The sequence below is a fragment of the Chrysemys picta genome, chromosome 1, assembly GCF_011386835.1.
Source record: "Chrysemys picta bellii isolate R12L10 chromosome 1, ASM1138683v2, whole genome shotgun sequence".
NCBI lineage: Eukaryota > Metazoa > Chordata > Testudines > Emydidae > Chrysemys > Chrysemys picta.
In genome coordinates this window covers 62,630,561-62,644,740 of record NC_088791.1, presented here as the reverse complement: position 1 = coordinate 62,644,740, position 14,180 = coordinate 62,630,561, and the positions used below count along the sequence as shown (strand labels likewise).

The 14,180-nt window shown below is 41.8% G+C and overlaps 1 protein-coding gene across 6 annotated transcripts in view; it reads right to left on the bottom strand.

Moving 5' to 3' along the window:
- Nucleotides 1-14,180, bottom strand: part of SRGAP1 (SLIT-ROBO Rho GTPase activating protein 1) — a 249,407-nt gene that overhangs the window by 69,673 nt on the left and 165,554 nt on the right. For all 6 annotated transcript variants that reach the window (XR_010592908.1, XM_008171465.4, XM_008171466.4 and 3 more), the window contains 2 exons: nucleotides 12,011-12,193; nucleotides 11,408-11,536 (listed from right to left, as the gene is read on the bottom strand). Coding sequence is in view for 5 of the 6 variants with exons in the window: in XM_008171465.4 (XP_008169687.1) it covers nucleotides 11,408-11,536; nucleotides 12,011-12,193 (312 nt within the window). In the remaining variant the exon portion in view is untranslated. The remainder of the gene's footprint in view (nucleotides 1-11,407; nucleotides 11,537-12,010; nucleotides 12,194-14,180) is intronic.

Below are 14,180 nucleotides of genomic sequence, written 5' to 3'. Positions count from 1 at the left end.
GACGCGGTCCGCCGACTTAATGCACTCAGAGCATTTTATGTGGGGACACACACAATCGGCTGTATACAACCGATTTCTATAAAACCGGCTTCTATAAATGCGACCTAATTTCGTAGTGTAGACATACCCTGAGTGTAAAAATTCCCTTCAATGGAAACAAATCTTTCACCTCGCCCCATGTTTAGGACTCTAATCACTAGTCCTAAGAGATTAAATTCTGCTCTGAAATCTGTGACAAAAAAGGTTTGTTTCATTCACATTACTGACCACAAAACTGCTCTGATCAGCAACAGCTTTCAGCCTTAGAGGTTACTGCAGGTCATTTACTGCTGATGGGATAATGGCCACCCAAAACACAGTACACGAACCATTTTAAGTCTACAAAAGAAGGATTTCAATCTCAGTCCAGTGCATGTCCAACGATAGCCTTTCCCCTCCACACTGCAAATTTGTGTTACATTTACTGAAACCAAAGTCCCTAACTTTTTAATCTAACCGCATCCATATTTTAAAGGTTTACAGACTAAAAAAATAAGGGTGTTAGCATTTATTTGTAAAGGAATTACCTCTCTCTGTTTTTCCCTATGTTATGTTTTAAATAAGCTTTTTAATTCAACTCACTATCTTGGATGAAAAAACAGACAAAAAATGATGGTAAGAAAGAGGATCAGGCCAGCTGTTTTTATTTTATGAGTATTAATTCCAGCCAAAATTCATGGACGCTAAACTAAGAGGAAAAAGAAATACAAATGTCAATGGCTAATTTTACTATAGTGGCCAGTTAGTTACTTGTTTTAAAACTACAGGCAGTTAGAATCTGAATTTAGGAAAATAGGAACTTTCAGATTTGTATTAATGAAATAACTTATTGATTTATAGAGGAAATCACAATTACAAGCACGTGGAATTTTGATGTAGCTTCCCCAGAGAGCCAGAAAATGGGGTTGCAACCTTCATCTTCTGATAGTCCCAAGGATTCCAGGATTCACCCCTCAATGCACTGAGCAATCATAATCAAGCACAAAAATGAAAACCACAGTCATCATTTGTTTGGGTAAATAAGGCTGCCTGGGACTGTCTTTGAAACTTATCGGTACTGCTTCTGAATCAAGCTGAAGGGTTTTTCAAGTGAAGCAGGATAACCTCTTTAGCACTTCACAGCACTCTTATTGCCAGCAAGAGAAGTGAGAATGAGACCAGAATTTGAACCAGAGACTTCCGCACAGTAGATTTGTACATGGAGTTTAATGTTTGAATTTGGATTTGTGCTTCAAAATTAATATGTGAATAAAAATAAAATTTGACTGAATGACAATTTGCCTTTACTTTGTTTAACAAGAAAATCCAGACACTCTAAACCCCTCCCCACCCCCCAAAAAACAAAACCAAACAAACTCTATGAAGCTTGGCACCTCACAGGCTTGGGTTAAAATATACATATATATTTTCAAACAATGCCCCAATCCAGTGGCGTAGCCAGGTTCTAAGTGCAGGGGGAGCAAACATAAAAAAGGCGCCCTACCTTGGCTCCTCCTCTGGTCACGCCCCCCTTGGCTCCTCCTCCGGCCGCTCCATGCCCCCCTGCTGGCTCCTCCGGCCGCGCCGCGTTCCACCCCCCTTGGCTTCTCTGGCCACGCTGCGGCCATGCTGCAACCCCCCTCGGAGGGGCTCGGTCCGGGAGGAGGGGTCCGGGAGCGGCCCGGTCAAGGAATTTTTTAGGGTGCGGTCGGAGGGGGTGGGGGGAAGAGGCGAGAAAGTTTCATGCGCCCCCGGGTGGGACTCCCAGCTGCCGAGCGACCTCGGAGGAAGCCATGACACCGTGCTGGGCGGCCGCCGCGAGAAGGGGAGGGGAGAGGCGCGCGGGAAGCTCCAGGTGGGCTGGAGTCTCGGACGTGACGTGAGTGGGGAGCGGACAGTTGGTCCCTGACCTCCCCCTCCCCAGACACCCCACTCATTGGTTCATTGGGTCCGCACTTACCTGGCTGCCCAGGTGCCTCTGATGAGCGACCTCCTTCTCCCCCACAGCACCAGGGAAAAGCGTCCCTGACTGAATGCCACCGCCTGGCTCGTTGGGCCCGGGAGAGAGCAGTCCAGGCGCAGACGGCAGAGCCGCTGAGCTCTCCTGCCGGGTTGATGGGGCTGAACGTGAGCTCCCCGGAGCGCAAAGCTCAGCCCAGTACAGAGGAAACACGGACAAATTTGAACACGGGCGCTGGGGGAGGCGAAGCCGTTAGGTCACTATGAACAGCGGTGCTGGGAGTGAGTTTAAAAGAGAAGTAGCCCAGCTTTTGGCTGGATTTCCCCCAACTCCCCAGATGCTGATCCCATGCTTTCCCCATGAGAAAGAGTCCAAAAGAGAAAGCTGCTTCCAGTAACTGGAAACCAAACCTCTCCCCCTACGTTTTATGGGTGAGTCCGGCGCAACCTAGGAGCCGGCTCCCCATGGGGAACGGAGACCAAGCAGCCGGTACATCCCCCTGCGGGCGGCACTGCTCAGGGGGCACTTCGCACCCCACCGCCCAGAGAACTGGAGCAGCAGCAGCACCTGTGCCCGGGCAGCGGCAGCGCCTCCTCCCATCCCTCACTTTCTTCTCCCGTGCTCTGAGCCGGGCGCCCCATTGCAGCCCCTCCATGCTGCGAAGCCACCGGCACTCTGCTGAGTGCTGGAATGTCAAATGTGCTGAGGGGAAGCAGCTGCTTCCCCTGCACCCCGCTAGCTAGACTACTGCCCCAATCGAAAACACAATTTGTTGTGGATGGATCAGAGATTTTTGCACTCCATGAAAGGTTTCATCAGGCAGTATCCCAAAGACTACTAAGAAAGAAGAGGATGAAACGTTTAATCTACCACCAGAGTGGACTTGCAACCACAGTTGAAAAATAGGGCTGGCTGAACCATTTTGGAAGGGATACGAGTCACCATTTTTTAACCTTCCTCCATTTCTAGAACCAAAACTGTTAAGATTCTGATACTTTTAGATAAACTGCTGTCACTGCTAGGAGTGGAATTGTCAAATCTCTCACAAAAGCACATTCTCTCAAGATTTTCAGACTCTAGCCTGCACAGCCAAGACATCTGGAAAGTTTGAATAAGCAACCAAAACGTTTTGACATTTATCCAAACTGAACTCAACCTCTGAACCTCTGTGAGCTTCACTCATCAATAACAGAAAGCAGAAGTCCTTGTGGTTAAAGAGATCCATAGCCAACTAATGGGTAGCCATTGAAGCTGGACAGATGATCTGAATAAGCTCTCCCCTAGCAACTATTGAGGAACTGTGCAAAAGACTTCAGGAGCAGACTGCATTTGCATAGATGCAACTGCTTTGCCTTCATGATCAGTAATCAGACCTGCTTTGCAAAGTGATCAATTTTGGATGTTTTGGGTTAAAGTTCACTTTAGATTTGGACACGGGTAAAATAAAATAATGTTACGCTTTTTGTATGAATAAAGGGCAGCAGAATGTACTTAATATGCCCTAATTGAGAAGGTGTTACCTTAGCTTCAGTAGCATAGCTGGGGGGGATTAAGGGGAGCGGCCGCTCCCACGGAGCACATTCCCCCAAAGTGGCGCCTTTTTAATTTTTACACTCACTCGGGGGCGCTTCCCAACAGGGGCGGCACATCTGGGTCTTCGGCGGCACTTCGGTGGCAGGTTCTTCAGTCGCTCCGGGTCTTCGGCAGCAGGTAATTTGGTGGCGGGTTCTTCAGTCTTCGGTGGCAAGACTTGGGTTTTTCTTTTTTTTTTTTCTTTGCTGCTTCGTGGCGGGTGGTGCCTTTTTTTAATGTGTTCGCTCCCTCTGCTGTTAGAACCTGGCTACACCACTGCTTAACTTCAACCTCACTTGCTCAGTGGAGATAGTGATGCTAAGTCCAAGTGAAAGTTGGAGGGGGTGGGCACACAGTGTAGACTCTGTTTAAAGGGTCTTAGCTATCATTTGACCTTTCCCCTCCAGGGTTTAAATACAGAGCTGATTGGATTCAATTGAGCATCCTTGTTTCCTCTCAATGATTTCTAGAACTGAAATCACACTAATAAACTGGTCTAGGGAGCTTAGTCCTGGTGTGGGGACAGTGTTGTGGTGAAACACCACAGGCAGGAGCAGCGAGTTCCTCTCTACTCAGTGAAATCACTAGGAGGCTGGGTTATATGGTGGAACCTCAGAACACGACATCACAGCGAAGAGAAGCAGCAGTGATGAGCAACAGCAGCAGTAGAAACAGCAGCGGCAAGCTGAAGTCGAGGTGTCACTCAATCACCTCCAGAACCCACCTGAATGCACCCTGGGACTCTGATACTTTGCTGACCACAGATAAGCTGTGAGTGAGGGAAAGGCATATTAAAGGGACATTTGCCTTTTGGAATTTCTCACCTGAAGGTGGGAAACTGAAGGAAAGGACTCCTGCCCAAGATAGTGTGGGGCAGGAGTTCACTTATGGTTTGCACACTTTTGAATCACTGTTGCAGCATTTTCCCAAATTAATGCTGTGATCCCTCTCCCTTTTAATAAAAGTTTTCTTTTATATACACAGACTTAGTGCTTGACAATGGGGAAGTAGAGACTCATGGAAGTGCCCAGAGGTGGTGTTTAGTTTTTCTAGATTTCTGGGTGCAGTGGGTTCCAGCTGGTTTTCATAGATTCTAAGGCTAGAAAGGACTATTGTGATCAGCTAGTCTGACCTCGTGTATAACACAGGCCATAGAACTTGCCCCAAATAGCCCCTAGAGCAGAGCTTTTAGAAAAATATTCAATCTTAATTTAAAAATTGTTAGTGATGGAGAATCCACCATGACACTTGGTAAATTGTTCCAGTGATTAATTACTCTCACTGTTAAAAATGTACACCTTATTTCCAGTCTGAATGTGTTTAGTTTCAACTTCCAGCCACTGGATCCTGTTATACCTTTCTCTGCCAGTTTGAAGAGCAATTATTATTAAATATTTGTTCTCCACATAGGTAGTTATAGACTGTAATCAAGTCAGTCCCTAACTTTCTCTTTGTTAAGCTAAATAGATTATGCTCCTTGAGTCTATCACTATCAGACAGGTTTTCGAGTATTTTAATTGTTCTCATGTCATGGCTCTCCTGTGAACGCTCTCCAATTTATAAACATCCTTCTTGAATTGTGGGCACCAGAATTGGACACAGTATTCCAACGGTGGCCCACCAGTGCCAAATCCAGAGATAAAATAATCTTCCTACACCGACGTGAGATTCCCCTGTTTATGCTCCCCAGGATTGCATTAGCTTTTTTGGCCACAGTGTCACTCTGGGAGCTCAAGTTCAGCTGACTATGCATTACAATCCAAAAATCTTTTTCAGAGTCACTGCTTCCCAGGATAGAGTCCCCCATCCTGTAAGTATGGCCTAGGTGTATACATTTACCATATTAAAAACCAATACTGTTTGCTTGTGCCCAGTTTATTAAGGGATCTAGATCACGCTGAATCAGTGACCTGTCCTCTTCATTATTTACCACTCTGAATTTTTGTGTCATCTGCACACTATCAATGATTACGTTATGTTTTCTTCCCAATCCATTGATAAAAATGTTAAATAAAGTAGACACAAGAACCAATCCCTGAACCACACTGGAAACAGACCCACTTGATGATGATTCTCTGTTTACAGTTATATTTTGAGAACTTTCTGTTAGCCAGTTTTTAATCTACATAATGTGTGACGTTAATTTTACATCATACTAGTTTTTAAATCAAGATATCATTCAGCACCAAGTCAAATGCCTTACAGAAGACTATTACATCAACACTGTTACCTTTATCAACAAAATTTTTACTCTCGTCCCAAAAAAAAAAAATGATATCAAGTTAGTTTGACGGGATCTATCATTCATAAACCCATGTTAATTTGCATTAATTTACCCTCCTTTATTTCTTTATTAATCTACTCCCATATCAGCCACTCCATTATCTTGCCCAGGATCGAAGTCAGACTGACAGGCCTATAATTACCTGGGTCATCCCATTTACCCTTTTAAAAAATTGGCACATTAGCTTTCTTCCAGTCTTCTGGATCTTCCCCAGTAATTCATGATACAGTGAAACATTCACTGTCCAGCAAACTCCTCAGCCAGCTTTTTTAAAGCTTTTGGATGCAAGTTATCTGGACCTGCTAATTTAAAAGTATCGAACTTTAGTAGTTTGTTTCCAGAGTAGCCTTAACAATGCTGTAGCAACTTCTCAAACAACTCCACGCATCATGGTGCAGCCTGTAGCTCCTTCCTCCCTTTCCACTGGGCTACCAGTGCTCTTATAAACTATCCCTCTGGAGCATGCCCTGCAGTTGCTGAGGGGTGGGGCCTCCCTAGCCCAGGACTGCTCTATGCCATGCCTTGGTTTAGTGTGGGGTCTGCAAACCCCATCACAGAAACTTATGAAATAAAGATGGTGAGCTGCATACAACTTAGCCTTATTTCAAATTTGATGTATGAATGACTACGAAAGTACAAGACATGACATCTTTAGAGGACAAATCAACTTCACTGAGGGTTTGGTCAGAAGCAATACCCACAACAGTTCGAAATCCTTTAAACTCCTATTCATCCCAAACACGACTACAGAACATAATTAGAAGGCCTCCAAGGAAGAATGAATAGTGAATATTTTATATATTCCAGGGCTACAGGCAGATTTGCTGTTGATGCTGTTCTGTTTTGATTGCTGTTTCTTCAGCATTTACTGTTGGATTATGTGGGTGCTTGAAATGTCTGAAAAAGGGCTCCTACCTTCCTATTACAAACAGACAAATCTTGTAATCTGAATGGCATAGCAATCTTCAAATAACTGAACAATGATATGCACCATATGGAAAGATGTTAGTACAAGCACTCAGATTAACAGGGATGTGTACAGTACTGCTGCTCAGAGATCTCTAGTTTTAAGAAACATCCCCACAAACCAAATGAAACTTGCTCAGTCTAGCTGAAAAACATTTCTTTTCCAGTTTTTCCACACAATACAAGTCAAATGTACACACTCTCCTGCATATGAAGTAGATCTACAGTAGGTCCAATAGAAGGGAAATAATCTATTTAAGAGACATCCAAATTCCTCTGCTTGAATAAAAAGGAAAGAGAAACAGTTGTACATATTAAATAATGTTTATCCTACCACTCCTTTTACCAAGGTTGGCCTCAAAACGTATTTCATAAAATGCTCCCCAAAACAAATGCTTAAGACTCAAGGTACATTTTTATCTGGCTTTTCTTATGAAGGCTTAATAAATTATTAACTGCACAGCAGCATTTTAAGAAAGAAGCACTAAGCTTTGTTAATGAAATGAATGAATTGAAGAGTTCAAACTGAGTTCAGGGTTCAGCTAAAGAGTTACAATTTAGGATCATCTGTATGAATTTGCCAAAATCAAGTTGTATTATATTTTAAGGTGCTATAAACACTGTCAACTGTTACTTGAAAAATTTAACCCTGTTCATTCTGTTGCAATACTCCCAAAAGAAATTATTTACTTTGTAGATTTTTTCAAATACAGAAATGTGTACGTGTACACACACAATATTTAAACACATCCTATAACATGCGTTCATTAAGATAGGCCAGCCTGACACAATACCTCTTCTGTATTAATTTATTTGCATAATTAGACAATTTACTACAATCATATACAAAATAGTTCATTGTACACCTGCACATAGCTAAGTCATCACTGCAAGATATATGTATCCAGTGGCATGGGTTGCTACTCAGTATTATGTATTGAATACTGTAATGGGGTGGTCACCTGCTCCGGCCCTGAAAGGGTTAAAACATCCCTGGGAAAGGGCTACCCCAGGGAGCCAGAAGGCTAGGCTGATGGAGAAGGCAGCCACAGCTGGGGCCACGCCCCAATCAGGCCACAGCTGGCCCTATAAAAGGCTGTGGCCCAGGAGCTCAGAGAGTCTCTCTCTAGCTGTGGAGAGAGACGGGCCTGTACAGTTGGGCCAGCTGGTGGAGGAACAGCAGGCCCTGGTACAACTCCTCCGTCAGGAGTTTCAGAAGAAACGGGGAGAAGGGTATGAGAAGCTGAGTGCCAGGGCCAGGAGGCCTGTGGCAGAGCGCCAGACTTGCTACACCTGTGGGCGGAATGGACATGTAAGACGGGACTGTCCCTACTGGGATTGGGGACAGGGTGCCTCACCCAGGGGAGGGACAGGGGTGAGTCCCTAGGACAGTCCGCTGGGTGAAGGAACCCAGGTGGCTGCCGACGTGTTGGGCCTGTGGGCAGCGAGGCCACATGCAGTGGATGTGCCCAGGCCCGACGCGGAGGGTCTGGGTTAGTCCCAGCGAGAGGGTGTGATCCCAGATGGACCACGAGAGGCCCAGGGCAGCAAGGAGGTGGGAAGCCTGCTCCATCCCACCCCCAATCCCTCCTGTATGATCAGCACTTAGATGCAGTGGAGAATTGACTTCATAATGTGTACATGCAAGGGTGCATGGGAGGGAGGGCAGGTGATGACAAGGTAGAGAAGACAGAGAGCGAAGAAGCAACTATAACTCTGAATTTCCTCACTTTTGTAAATTTAAGTCAGGACTGTAACATTGCATTAATATTTTTACAGCATGAGATTTCTTAAATTCACCACAACATGTGGGCAGTGGGAAGCATGTTTCATATTGTGATTATGAACCAAAAGCTTTGAGAGAACTTTTCCATTTACAAAACACTGTTTCTTTTGTGAAATAGTAAACACTTAAAAAAAATCTATACTGACTTCTTATATAGACAATATTCTGATTATATGAAGTGTCTTTCAGACATTCATGTTTAAACAACTTCTGAATATGGCTCTGAACCAATTTCCAGTGACAAATAATTATAGCTGAGTCCCATAAAGCAATGGTATAGATGGCGTCCAAAATCAAATCCTTCATTTAAATTCTTTAAGGAATGGTCATATTTAAAACAATTTTGCCTATTTAAAATTGTTATGGCATATATTAATCCATGGCTTGAAAAGCTACTCATCCGTTATGAATAGGTATCTTTCCCATGCAAGTGCCACTAAATTCTGTTGATTTTAAGTTTTCTTACATTAAAAAATCCAGTCTTTATGATTGTGCCAATAGCTTCTGAAACATGAACCTCAAATGTTAGCCAATGTGATGTTGTCTTTGTAAGTCCGTAGACAAACCGCTTCAGTGCTTCTGCTTCTGGTAGTATCTTTCCTCCAGGTCAGTGAAAACTGTTTGGTCTGGTCAGTTTTCACTCCTGCTATTGAAAACTCTGTGGACATCAGTGAAATTGACAGAATCAGGTCAATTTTCCAATCTGCAGCTTGAGAAAGTTCTTTCCAAAACTGGAAACAGGCACTGGAGCTATTCTCTGGGGAGGACGACTCAAAAACAGAGGCCAGAGAAGGGGATGATTAGCAGAGACATCACCAACACCCTTGCAGAGGAGGCTCTGTAGTGGTGGTGGTAGAAAAACAGAGAAAATATCCTCTTTCCTTCCTTCCAGCAGATAAACGGGGTGTACCTTTGTCAGACGCCTACTAGCTAGAGCAGGGGTCAGCAACCTTTCGGAAGTGGTGTGCTTCATTTATTCACTCTAATTTAAGGTTTTGCATGCCAGTAATACATTTTAACAGTTTTAGATGGTCTCTTTCTATTAGTCTATAATATATAACTAAACTATTGTTGTATGTAAAGTAAACAAGGTTTTTAAAATGTTTAAGAAGCTTCATTTAAAATTAAATTAAAATGCAGAACCCCCCGGGGACCGGTGGCCAGGACCCAGGCAGTGTGAGTGCCACTGAAAATCAGCTCGCATACCGCTTTCGGCATGCATGCCATAGGTTGCCTACCCCTAAGCTAGGGGCTACAAAAATGGAGCCCCCCAACAGGGTCCAGGGACAGCAATCTAAGAGTCTGGGAGAGCTTGATTTCTCACTTAAAGTGTTGTCCCTGTATAGAGGAGCCTCTAATCTTAGATTAGTCCTCTGACGTAATCCTCTGACTTTTAGGAGTCAGGTAAATTTTTCAATGCTACGGAGGTGAATTGGGGTGAGTGGAGGTGAATTGGGGTGAGTGGATGTGGGTGGGAAAATGACAGAAAAGACAAATATGGGTGCTGAGGGAGAGAGATTTTGGGAGAAATGGCAGACAAAACAAAGGGGAAGAGAGAACATGCAACAGAGTAAAAGAGAGGAAGAGAAGAGGATACTGAAAAAGGAAATAACTGATATTGAAAACACAGCAAGCAAAGAGATGCCATGTCTTAGAAAAAAGAAAGGAAAAAAGGTATTTGAAGGCAGAAGGAAAATAAATATTAACAAAAGCAAGAGAGATTATGTAAGTTACATTTTAAAATATATATTAAAAGGAAGTTGATTCACAATATTATAATTAAACACAATACTACACAGCTATTCTAGTCCATTAAATTGCAGTGGGTATTTTTCACCTTGGCTAGTCAGTGTCATGTACATTTTTCAAGGTCTGCAATAAACCCATGCTATAAAAGAGTCTAGCGAGCTTGTCCTATAGTATAGAACATCTTGACATCAGTGCATGACATATATATGCAATTTAAAGTGTAGTTCTACTCTGAAAAGTGATTTTATATATAATATATATGGTGATCCGATGTTTCCTGTCTCAAAGTTTTCTGTATCTAATAGAATAAGTTTACATTTTTTTTTAAAAATGTCAGGCCTACAACCTCATCCTGGGCTCAGAATCAAGCTGGGTTCCTTCCATCACTTGCATACAGATTCTGCAGGCCAAATTCTGATATAAGTTACACCCATGTAACCCCACTGCCTTCAATGACTTTGCCTAGATGTAGCTCATTGAAACTCATCAAACATTTGTGTTGATGCACAAGGTGGAGTTGATCCAGTACACTCAATTGTAACTCTGTTGGCTATGCAGTGCTAACAGGACTAAAAATCAGTAAAAATGTATTTTTTGCCATTAAAATTAACATAAGTGATTCTGAGTACACATAAAGAACAGGGTTTTTTGAGTAAGGTACCATTTTTATATGGTCACTTTACAGAGTAAAACCACAGTTTAAAGTCTTTAACTTGCAGCATTAAAATTCTTCATTCTTGTTCCAGAAACATTTCCCCCAGAAGGTGGAAATGTCCAACCATTTCTGTGTTTAGTGCTATTGTTACCATGTTTTCTCCAGTCACCTAGGGAAAAAATTTTGCCCACTAAATTTTAAAGACATGAACTCACCTTCCTACCGGCATTTGTTTTTGTAAAATATAAAACTAAAAGGAAAACCTATTGGTTACATTATGAAATATTAGTGATCAATATACTATATGATCAGTGACAAATGTAAACATTGTATACTTCCTCTTGGAAGATGAAAAGCAGAAAAAAACCCTACATATTATTCCCTAACAGAATATAGGTATAAACATCAAGTACTTACATCAATTAAATCTGAAAGGTCATGAATATAATACTTGAAAACAGAAGCGTTGGTTGCTTCAAGGGTTAGTAGGTACTCATTTCGGGCTTTAATAGATTTCAGCTTGTTTTCAGAGTATTTTGCTTGACGCTGAGAAAGAAATTGTGTATTAATATAGTGAGAAAGTTTGAATACCTCAACTTTATCATGCAGCAAAATAGATAAGTGTGCATTAATTGTTACTATCAACTAGAAAGAAACTTCAATTTTTGCTATGCATTTAACAGAAACACAATTTTAAAACCCCATCAATAGAAAAATGTAATTTATGAACAAGCCATGTAATGAGGAAATTACTGGGAGTAAAAACACTCACTATCTCTGAATTGCAAGTTCTCTGTAAGCTACTACTAGTTTATAACATTAATATATCTAACTAGCTACTTCTAGTTTATCACAGATTATATTAATCTCATCATATGCCACATATTTCCTTAATGGACAATCTCTCTCAAACCATTCTATAGAAACATATACATCCAAGATACAGCTTCAAAGGAATCTCAGAACTGAATTTACTTCAAATTAAGCAGGATAACTAGGGTTTCATTAAAAGCTTTTTACTTTTTCCTTCATTTTCTCAATCTTCTTCACAGAACTCCTCCTCTGGTGCCTCTCCTCTAGTCGAATATGAAAGACAGGGTCTCCTGACCTCCCAATCTGTTTTTCTTCTTGCTTCTCTGCTTCCTTCAGCTTGCTTTCTGCACTGATGCTCTCTGCATGATACATATGGTATGTTTTCATGACCTGCGGAAGAGACAGTCAAAGAAGAGTTAAGGGGCAATGGATATAAAAAAGCTTCTCATAAAAAAAAATAAATCACAGGGCCCCTGAATAAAAACACCATCTTATGAAGTCTTGAATAAATATCTTTGCCAACAGCGTTTAGATTGTATTTTTCCTTCCTGCTCCATTTAATTTAATCTCAAGAGTTAGCAGCAGACATGCATGCCTTGCTCATGTGACTTACTTTCAAGGTTGACTGTACATGACATTAGAATTGCTATTGTTCTGTTTGCTATTTATACTGCACTTTGCATCTCCAAAGCACTGTTCTAACCACTCTAGATAAGGAGAAAAGTGATGGAAAATTAGTCCTAGTTTAAGCAGGTTTGTCTTTCCCCCTTACCTCTATCCTGGGGAAAAAAGCAAGTAACATACACCTCACAACAAACCTTTCGGCAATGGAGTAAACCCACCACCCCAAAGTAGAGTGGGCATGCACCTGTCTGTTTTTTGGTTTCTATATTGGTTTTGGGGAAAGAACAAAACACAGAATCCTCAAGCTGATAACTTCCTCTCTTCTTCCGGCAGATATCACCTTTGGGCCAGGCCATGCAGATGACCTTCTCCTCAGATGAGTCCGCCAGCAGGAAGTAAATTGGCTGCTCCTGCTTCAGTAGGTGGGATGCGCTGAAGAAACAGACTCCCTTGGGGAGTTACACTGAAATACCCCCTTGGAATAGAAGCAGCTTCTGTAGCTGAATAGTCAGCAAGGCCTAAGAAGCTTCCAGAGGCTGGCAGACACTGAGGATGACTCCCAGCTGAATAGGCTCAATGGTGAATTAGTCTCATCTGACAGCTGAAACATGGCTTAGCACGGATTCTCAGCAGCCTGCTGTGTGCTATTTCAGGTGAATGTAGAACAGATGTATTTTTAAAGTTTTGTGCAAAAAACCCCAAAAGCTTTTGGAGAACTCTAATTGTGCATAATGTATGTAAGTACTAAATTACTTAGCACTTAAGCTGTTGATAGAACTAAAATGTGATCTATATTGAAAATAAAACAGCAGACTGTTCACTTCCTTCCTTAATGAACATAGAAAAAATTGTACAGCATTTCAAAATGAGTTGCTTTTTGAATACATTTGCAAACATAGGATTAGTTTCTATGCCAAAATACCTAATATAGGGAATAGATATTATTATATTACAGCAGGATGCACTCAGAACAGCATGGCACTGCCCTACGCACTATACATATGCATAGTAAAAGATACTCCCTGCCCCAAAGACCCTACAATCTAAACAGACAAGACAGACAAAGGTTTGGAAGAGAAAGCAGAGATACAGCAGGGCAGAGGCTGAGTTGGGAACACCACGCGGGCCTATTGAGTCCCAATTGTACATTGCTTAAATATAACTGAATGTTATGTTTTACCTATTACATTTGGCATTCTTACTAACAGCAAGAAATAATCTATGCATAGGGATTCATATTATATATATGAAATAAAAGAACTGATAAAATACAACAGATCATAATTTTTCAAGAATTTTGTTTTGTAAAATAAACACAAAAGAACAGCAAGTGATGAGATTCCATTAAAGATGACATGAAAAGGAAATTAAAAATATGGGTTGTGGCCTTTAGAAGATACTTTTTTTTATATAGAAGGCTTACAAGATATTTTTTTTCAGCAAAAGCTTGCCAGCCCCAGAATGAAAACCATGTTCTTTTAGCTTAGAGCACCATCCGGGCCAAACAGGAAAGTCATTTAGTTTTTCTGTCTCCGTTATTTTTGCCAGTAAAAAGGGCATAATGACACTTAGCACTTTTTCAGCTGCAGACCTCTAGTTGCTTGACAAAAGTGGCTAAGCCTGAGTAGTGCTGTTTTACAAACAAACTAGGCACTCAGATGTGAAGCAATTTTCCAGAGCGCCCCTATAGTCTAGTGGATGAGATATAACTCTCTCTCACACTCCCCACCAACTGTTTACACATGAAACAGAA